Genomic DNA, 10,254 nt, shown 5'->3' with positions numbered 1-10,254 from the left:
AAATTGTTTAAAGAATTAAAATAATTAAATATAAGTATTATAATTGTTTGGATGTAATATATGTTTGTGTGTATGTGTGTGTGTGTGTTTTTATGTGTATTATGTTTGTTTGTTTATTTAAAATACCTTCTTTTGAATAAAGTACTTCACAATCAAATTTTGATTAGTCAACAAATGAGTTGATTAATCAACTAGTTAGTTAGTCTATTAATGAATTTATTAAAAAACTGACTACTAATCAATTAATAAATAAATCAATAAATCAACCAATCGATGGATGGATCAACAAAGGTTCATTCAATCTTTAATTCTTATTATATATAAATATATTATAAATATATAAATATTACTTCATTATATATAATTTAATTCTGTATTTTCTTACTCAATATATCCATCAGATTATTTCTTGTTTTCAAAGATCCATACAATAATTAAAATGACAATGCCAATAGAGCTCATTATTCCGAACAGAATGAATGGTGCGATCTTTTAAAAAGTAATTAATTTATTTTTAATTTAAGCCTAAAATAATTTTAATATGTATGTATTTACTATTGTCCAGTGATCGAAAAGATACCCACCGATAACAGCACAAATAAAAATACCTAGTACACTAACCAAACTGGCTAAACCAGTGATATATCCTCTGTGGTTAGCTTCAGAGTATTTATTAATTAAGTATTAAGAAGAAGTATAGAGTCCACTCATACCAGATCCTAAAATGCAAATTGTCAAATATGAATACCAGTTGTTAGGACCGCTTGTCGCTCCAATCATCATAAAGCATCCTAAAATTTATTTATTTATTTTTTCAATCAAATATTATTTTAAAGAAAATTATAATTTTTTTAGTAAAATCATTTTAATTGAATTCAAAATTTATTCATTTCAAAGTTTTCATAATTTAAATAATTCAAAATTCTTTTTAAATTAAATAAAATTTTTTTTCCTATTGCGAGGATTTATTAGAATGGCAATAACTTTTTTCTATTTAGAGGGGATTTTTTTTCTGTTAAGAGGAGAAATTATTAGATCAAAAAGGGGGATTAATATTGAAAAAGGAAATTGAGAAGATGGTTTATGAAAAAATATAATTTTTTTAATTAAGCCAGACAGACAGGCAGTCAACAGACAAAAGATTTTTAACTATGGAGAAATTTATTGTGATTTGTGATTAAATGCTTAAAAGATATCTTTTTTTAAATTTTCTTTGTTTGATTTATTTGAAGTAGAGGTAAGTAAGCTAATGAAGATTTTTCTTATTTTAATTTATAAATATATATAGCTTTACCTAACATTGTGAGAACAAACATTATTAAATGAGTTAAGTATTTAGAAGTCTTTTCTAAAAATATTCCATAAAAGATACTGAAAACTAAAATGACAGTGTAGGATATACCAGACATAGTGGCAGCTTTAATATTAGCCTCATCATAGTCTTCGATATACTAAATAAATACATTAATTTGTTAATATGATAAACTATGATATATATTTATTTTTTTGTTATAATTAATTACGTGATTAGACCAAAGGACTAAAAACAATGTGAGAAGAATGCTATCACCTCTAGCTAGGAAATTAGTAACGTATCCAATTAATATCCATGGATTTTTAGCAGAGCGAACACCTATTTTAATCATTTAAATAAAACCTCTTTTTTCAACAACTGCTTTTTCTTTATCTAAACATTATTTATAAACAATTATTAAATATTATAATTTGACTATCAATTTATATTAGATGAAATAGAATTTTATTTAAAGATGAATGTTTATTTATTTATTTACCTATATAGTAAACTCCGCTCTTTATTAAATAACACATTAAAGCTCCAATTAGGAAGTAGCATGAAGAAATGAGCCAATAGATACCTTTTACATTCATTGAATTTTACAACCCATTATTTATTATTTCTACAGAAGCAACTGCTCCAAGACTAGCTAAAATGACATTAACTGCAGCTCCTTTTCCCTATAATTTGATAAAAATGAAGAATTAGTCAAATGATTTAGATTATCTAATAGTTTATAATGGATATTTAGTTTACTTTTGTTGTATTTGTAACATAATCAGCTAGCAAAGGAATAATAGAGATTGTAATAGCTCCGTGAGCATATAAAATTCTAATCAAAAGATAAGTTGGATAAATGTTATTGCTGAGAGGCATCAAGCATAAAGCTAGTGTAACAATACAAATGCCATAAAATAAAGTAATTCTCCTTCCAAATTTATCACAAACTACTCCCATAATAGGAGCAAATATTATCTTAGTAATGATATCAGCTAACAATAAATTAGCATTTTATGATCCTTGATCTTTCTTTTCAATGTTAAACTATCAAAGAAAAATGTTAATAAAATGACCAATTAAATCAATAAATTACTTCTTATTAAATCAACATTGGCTGAAGGGATTCTGCTGTAACAAATATAAATGCTAAAAGAAAGTAATGCAGCAACAATCCTAAGTAATTCTTCAAAGTAATTCCTTCTTAAAGAAGAATGTGATTCCAAAAAATACTAATCTGGTTCAAAACTGGACACTTGCTGCCTTTCATCATTCCTTCATTTTGATCTTGTTGTGATGTGCTGGATATTTTTAAATCGGAGGTGTTTATTTAACCTCTATCAACCTATCCTTGCATATTTATTTTAGTTTTTTCTAAGAAGATATTCTACTTACTTCTTTATTTTACTAATTGCTTATATTGTTTTAATTGTTTGTTTATCGAAATTATTAATTAGATAATTTGTATTTCTTTCAATATATCAATTACACCTTTTTTTAGTTTAATGCAAGATGTAATCGCACAGAATTCATCAATCTCTATTTCATTTTAACAAACAAACTGATATATTTTAGTTTTGCTTATTTTCCTCTTCCTTCCTAAAATCATCTGGAAATAATCTATAAATAACTAAGTAAGTAAGTAAGTTTGTTTTTCTTCTAAAATATTTTCAAGCTTGAAGCCATCATCTTGTTACACTTCATCAAATCTTCAAATATTTAGATCTAAAATTAAAACCGTAGAGGTAATCTAAGATATACAGTTGGATCCTGCTAAAAATAAAATATTCTCCACTTACGCAATTTTAATACATTCAAATATTAGAAAGAAGTAATAAATTTTAAGTTTTTAAAACTATACAAGAGAAATTTCTTTTAGATTCTCTAATTGAAAATAAAAAACAAAATTTATCGTTTGAAAAAATTATAAAAAGCTTAATTGATCAATAACAAACGAATTACAAATCAATTACTTCATATTTTATTTTGTTTAAATCTTCAAAAAAAAATTAATTAATTCAACCTTAACCAAATATCTTTATTTATTTTATTCAAACATAAACCCTTTTTCTATTTATAATAATAAATATTTTAAATAATAATAAATTTCAATACCGTTTAGAGTAACAAACAATCATATAAAGTTCATATCATCTTTAGATAAATTAAAAACAAATCATAATATTTTTACTCTAATTTATTCAATTAAATACAAATATTAATTTTTATTAAAATAATATTTATGAAATTATTTAATTAATTATTTAGCACATACTTACGCGCGCAGTTTGTTATTAAATCATATCAGAAAAAATGATACTTATTATTTAAAAACACAATATTATACTTAAATTCAACTCTTTTTTTACAAGCCCAGCCATTTAATAATTAAATTATTATAAATAAATAAATAAATAAAAGTATTTAATTAATTATAAAATATTCTGGAATTGTTCTATTAATCAAAAAGAAAAAAAAGGGAGCTATCCAATTTTTTTTGATAGGATCATAGTTCAAAAAATATAATTTTAAAGATAAAATAATATATGTATGCTATTTATTTATTTATTTTCTTGCTTATAAAATTTAGGATTAAATATATTTTACAAAAAATGTCTTGATTTGGTTAATTAATTTTTTTCACAAAAAATACTTTAAATTTAAATTTCGCATATTTTATATATGCGCAAGCTTTATAAGCACATGAGTAATTAAGTTTTATTTATAAAATAATGATCAGTTATTAAATTAGTATCTAAAATAAAAAATTAGTTTACAATTTTTTAACTATTTATTTATATATAAAATAAAATACATTTTATTAATTTTAATATTATTATTTAACTGTAAATTCACTAAACTAATTATTTTTTGATAAGGAAAACGGTAATTATTATTCATTCATTAATTAGATTTTAATAATTATTAATTAAGTTCTTTAATATTTTATAGGTGATATTTTATTTAGAGGGTGGTTTTGATTAGTAAAGTATAAATATTTTAAGATATCATTTTATTAGAAAAAATATATATTTTTTTGTAGATTTTAGTAATAAATATCTTTAGGAGAGTTATTTTTATAGAGTTGATCGATCAGAGGGTATATTAATTAATTAATTAATTAGCAATGTAACTCAAAAGGAGTACTTCAAAAGTATTAAGCCATCTATTTTTTTTAAGTCTTTGATTAATTGGTCACAGCTCAGATAATCAAAATTATTTGATCTATTTATTTATTAATTAATTAATTTATACAAAATGTAAAAAACTAGTACTATACTAAGTAATCAAAAAATCTTACACTAGCTAAAAATCTAAGCATCTAAGATTCTTTAAATTGCTAAATTAATTTGATAATTGTCTTAGTTATTGTCCTTCTATCGAATCAGATCTGTTAACATTTAAAGATACTTAATTAATTCTAAGTTAAAAACAATAAATATTTTTTACATTATTAGAATAGAAAGATCATGTAAATTATTGCATTAGCTAATTTCTCTCACTAAGTTTTGAACACCTTGATCTGTTATTTCATCTGATCTATTTATTATTTTTATACATGTTACTTTCTTATTATTTCTAATATTTTTATTACATAAACTGTATTGTCAAATATTATAAATGCTTGAATTTCTTTAGTTCCTTTCCAATATCATTCAAAGCTATATCTTCAATTAAATCTGAGCTATAATAAAAAATGATTAACACATTATAAACTATAAGAATGAATTACCAAGATGATAAATTTAGCACCTAAATATTGTCATTTAAGCTTATTTGCTTTATCAAATCGCATAATCTACCATTACTTTTAATTTATTAAAAAATAATTATTAAAAAAAGTAACCAAAATGATTGATTAATTAATTAATTTTACTTTAACTAAAGATTCAAACATTTTAAATTTTAAAGTTTATTTAATTGTTTTCCCATTTCTAAAAGTGAGTCATCTTCAATATAATTATCTCTTTTTTATTATTAAATATAATTCAAATTAAATTATCTCTTATTTAAATTCTAGTATAAATACTGTAAAGACACCAGCAAGTTTTCAAGCTTTTCTTATTTTCCAAGTGATTGTGATAAACATAAAACTGATTTATTTATTAAACCATTAAAGCTATATATTTTTATTATTTAAAATGATATTTTAAGCTAGATTAATTTTTTAAATTACCTTAAATGCAATTCTAGATTTTGGATATTTTCCCATTTAGCCATTTCTATTGCCATATTTTCCACTCCTTCATCTCCAATCAAGTTATCACTGTTTAATTTCAATAATATTTAAATTTATTTTAAAATATTTTTGAATTGAATGAATTACTTCAAATTTAATTCTAAAGTATTAATGCTCTGATTCATTCTCACAGCAGCGGATAATTATTATATAATTTGAGGACCTACTTTATTTTTACTAAACAAGAAATTAAAATTTTTAAGTTGACTTTTATAATTTATACGCGATAGATAGATTCAGCTGCTAAAGGCTTTTTATCTTAATGATTGCTAAAGAGAGATTAGAAGCATCATCTTTTTATGAACCAATTTAGTTATTGCTATTTTATATATAAAGCATTATTTTTTTGATTAAATGAAATAAAATATTACTCAAGGAATATAATAAGCTATTTGAGTTATTAGCATGAGGAAAGATATTATAAATTGCATAATCCTTCATCTTCAATGTTATTTGAGCTTTGCAATTAATTAACATAATTTATAATAAACCTTATTTTCATAAAATAATTATTAAATTACTTTAAATAGACACCTAAATTTTGAAGATGACAGCACTATGATAAAGATGAGAATAAATGAGAAACTCCCTTATTTCCAATAGAATTTTAGCTTTTATTAGAATTAATTAAAATTATATTTAAAAAGATTTAATTAAAAACTAAATTTTTACCTCAATCCAAGTGTTAATTTATTTAGCTTTGAACAGTTTCTTAGTCCTGCGGATAAGCCAATAACACCTAAATCCCCAATTTCATTTTAGCTTTTAGTTTTCCAAATAATTATTAATCATAATTTTTTTAATTAAAATTACTGCAAGAAAATGCTTAGTTCCTAAAGATTTTCGAACTTATTTAAAGCAGTAGATAATAAAAAAGCGCCTTAAGGACCTATGTTATTAAACCTATTTATTTTAAATTAAAATTAGAATAATTTTTAAAAAAATTATTTTTAAATTTTTAGGTCATTTTGAAAGAAGGAAAATATCATAAATAAAATCATTAAGTAAGTTATTATATCTTCTTTTATTTAAATGTATTTGCTTTATTTCTAATTTACAAATATACTGCATTCTTTATTTACTAAAAAGGAGGGAACAGTTCAATAAAATAATTAAAATAAATAGCTTTTTTACTACTAATAATGAAAAAATCATTATAGTTTTTATATTTTTTTGAGCGATTACCTTCTTCAAATTAATGAATAAAATAAAATAAATATTAAAACATGTTTACTATATAGAAATTTCTAAAGAGATTAGATTTTATAAGATTGCGATTCCAGAAGCTAAAACAAAAGTGTCTTCTTCATTAATTTGAGTAGAGCTGTATTTGAATTGAAATAAAAGAATTGTGATTTGTAGAATACTTATGAAAATAAATAATACGCTAAAGAAAGGTTTAAGACTTAGATATTTTGATAATCTTTCCATTTTCTTGCCAATTCATTCAAATTAGTTTTATTGGTCGATGATTAACTATAAATTGTATAATATTATTATCATTTTGAAGGGCATTGATTAAATTTCATACTTTAACTTTAGAGAGATTTCTGTGCATTAGATTTGATTTACAGCAAGAAACTTTAAATTTATTAAAATATAAATATAAAATTAAGTAAGGCAAAACTCTACAATAATTTAACTTTTCTTACTTCTTCTAACTATAGTTGCAGTTTCATTAATTATAATATTTTTAGGTTTAAAATTTTATTTTTGTTTTTATTTTTTATAAAATTTGAGTATTTCTTATTTTATTTTTAACGCAATATCTATAGATTCTTCTAGCTAATTATTAACAGATATTCTATTAAATGCTAGTTCTTATCTATCAATTTTTCTATATATTCTGGCATCTTTCTGATAAATTACCTTTAATCAAATAATTATTCTTCAAAAATTGTATCCTTTTTAGCTTTTAAATTCATTTTTTGTTTTATATTTTAAAAAATAAAGCTAAAACTACAAACAAGTCAAGTAAATATTGATTGGTGCTGATGAAGCTCTCTTTCGAGGATAAGCAATAGAGTTATTAAATTCTCAATCTTTAATTCATTTTATTTAAAAATACTCAATTTATTTTTTTCTGCTCAGAAACAGTGATATTCAAAATATCAGAATTAATTAAATGTCTATCATAACCAAATAAAAGCCTTTCTCATAAAACATCAAAAAAATCATATCTATTCCCAAATCTCTTGCTTTATGTTTAAAAGCCAGAAATAATTCACAATTTTTCTATTTCAGAGGTTAAAAATATATTTATTCATCAACTGATAGATATCTATCTATCTATCTATCTAGAAGAAATTACTTATTTATTTATTAATTAATTAATGATTTTTTTATCTATCCACTTTTCATTCATTTATTAAACAGATTTGAAATCTTGATCATTCATTTCAAATAGACGCTCATCGATCAATTATCCTTAAATTGAATTAAGATTTATAATAGATTTTAATTTTCTTAAAGAATTATTTAATAAATATTAATCTTTCATTATTTTTTTCAATAAAAATATTTTTATTCTTTTAAACATTATTATCCTGAATCATCAACTTGATATTTTCTTTTAAATTTCAAGACTTGATAACTTAAATTGTCTTGCATTCTTTTTATCTACTTAGCAATCAAAAATAAAATAAAATATATTTTAACACATTCTTAAATTTAAGATAGTTTAGAATAAAATATTTATTCATATAGTACCACTTGTAAGCATTTTAAAAGAGAGTATTAAGGAAATTATGTATTAGAAATATACTATTCAAAGCCAAGTTTTATAAATATAATAATAAAAAAATCAGGCTATTTCAGTAAAGCATGGAATTGAAAAAGTAACTAGTTAGTTTGTTTAGTGAGTTCGCACTCTCAATATGCTTTATGTATTATAAATTACTTTAATAGATAAAATAAATATAGAAATGAATCTCGAAAAAATAAAAAGAGATTTTAATGATCGCAACTAAGTATAAAACAAAATAGGACTAATAAAAAATATTTTATGTGATTTTATTATACAAAAAATAGAATATTTTGATTTATAAAATAATTAATTATTTATTTAAAATAATATTTGTAAAGAAATCATAACATAATCTATCTTTTCAAAACAATGCAAAAAGAACAAACATTTATTTTATACAAATTGATTAATTAATCCTCAAGCAAATTAGATTCTAATTACATTAATTTTGAAGTATTTTAATTGATTAATAGATTTTGCTTGTTTGTTTGGTTTTTTTGCTATTAATTACTAGTTTACTTATTTGTGAATACAATTTTTTTTAAATAATTTAATTTATATTTTTGATAAAAAAAAGTTCAATTATAATATCTGATAAAGAAATTAACCAATAACATTAACTGTAAAATAATTAAAAAACTAACAAAAATGATCTTATAGTATCTTCCTATCTATCTATTTATTTATTTATCTATCTTTTTAACAAAGCAATTCATTACAATCTTCTTTTTTAGAAAATTTAAAATATTTGATCCAATTTATTAAATGTACTGATTTTCATCTATAAAAACCATTTATTTATTAATTATATTTTTATATTCTAAATATCATTTTTATCTTTTTGCACTTCTTACATATATCTCTATAAATATATAAATGGAAAAAAAAATACGCATAACAGAATTATTTTTTAGAAAGTACTTCTTTTTCTAATTAAAGCTTAATTAATCTGAAAATTTATCTAAAAAAGGGCTACTTTGCTTTATTTTTATTTTTTATTAGTTTTGAAATTCATAATTTATTTTAGTAATTCCGCATTTGCTAATTGCTATCAAATTTGACACATCTTTTCTAAAATACAATTTAAAATATTTTTCTCTAGACGAAAAGTAAGCTTGATTATCTCTATAGAAATAATAATTAATTTGTATAAAAAATTAAAATGAATTATGTTGTTTCCTTCTTCATTATTTGGATGTTTTGCTAATTTTTTAGTCATATTTTTACTATTAATCTAACCATAAACCAATTCATATTTGAATAAAGAATATTAACAATAAATTTCATAAGTAACTCATATTTGCAAATCAATTCTCATTCATTTTCATATTTATTTCTAGTTAAAATAAGAAATTTTGGGCATTGACAAAATAATTTTGAATTGTTTGCTTAGAAAATATGTCTGTCTGTCTCTATTTAATATATTCTACTAAACATGCTTGATAGTTAATAACTAACTAATATTGCTTACTTTGTATTAAATTAATCGTGAATTTAAATATAATCGAATTCAAATTAACCAAAAATAATTAATATAGAAATTTAGTTATTAAAAAATATACATTGAAATGTATTTAAAATATATCTTTAATCAGATTTGCATTTTTAATTCTTTCATAATTTATTATTTACTAATTAAATATTTATTAATTTTCTCCTCACTCATATATATTTTCATTCATAGATTTTTGATTAAATAGATCAAATAAATTATGAAAGAACTGAGTTAAATTGAAGGGCGGAAATCAATAAATAAATAAATACAAATTCTTTTATTCTTCTTTATTATATGTATTAATAAAAGCTGATATCTATAAATTTTGAAGTTTTTAAATCAATCAAAAATAAATAAGTGCTTGGTTGATACGCTATTCGACATTTAGCTTTTTAAGTAGAATCAATCTTTCAAGGTAAAAGTTAAAATTATTTCTACATTTAAAATAAAATATAAATAAATTATCTAAAAAGATAATT

General features: G+C 21.0%; 2 protein-coding genes across 2 annotated transcripts; both read right to left on the bottom strand. All coding sequences in view use genetic code 6, as the record gives it.

Annotated features, from left to right (window-relative positions):
- Positions 1–297: 297 nt before the first annotated feature.
- TTHERM_00752140 (MFS transporter) lies at positions 298–2,651 on the bottom strand (the record flags this gene model as incomplete). The annotated part of the gene is made up of 8 exons (XM_001018313.2): positions 298–310; positions 386–489; positions 556–791; positions 1,295–1,451; positions 1,524–1,687; positions 1,794–1,977; positions 2,054–2,341; positions 2,391–2,651. The coding sequence occupies 8 exons, from the start codon at positions 2,649–2,651 to the stop codon at positions 298–300; spliced, it is 1,407 nt and encodes a 468-aa protein (XP_001018313.2).
- Positions 2,652–4,428: 1,777 nt separating this feature from the next.
- Positions 4,429–7,213, bottom strand: TTHERM_00752130 (kinase domain protein; the record flags this gene model as incomplete). The annotated part of the gene is made up of 15 exons (XM_001018312.2): positions 4,429–4,519; positions 4,596–4,685; positions 4,745–4,834; positions 4,890–4,979; positions 5,028–5,102; positions 5,172–5,261; positions 5,325–5,414; positions 5,472–5,561; positions 6,056–6,145; positions 6,207–6,296; positions 6,348–6,437; positions 6,769–6,858; positions 6,921–7,010; positions 7,066–7,115; positions 7,187–7,213. The coding sequence occupies 15 exons, from the start codon at positions 7,211–7,213 to the stop codon at positions 4,429–4,431; spliced, it is 1,233 nt and encodes a 410-aa protein (XP_001018312.2).
- Between the last annotated feature and the right edge of the window lie 3,041 nt (positions 7,214–10,254).

Source organism: Tetrahymena thermophila (assembly GCF_000189635.1).
Source record: "Tetrahymena thermophila SB210 genomic scaffold scf_8254598, whole genome shotgun sequence".
In the NCBI taxonomy this organism is placed as follows: Eukaryota; Ciliophora; class Oligohymenophorea; order Hymenostomatida; family Tetrahymenidae; genus Tetrahymena; species Tetrahymena thermophila.
Note: the sequence above shows the minus strand (reverse complement) of the source record. Positions and strands in the feature narration are given on the sequence as shown.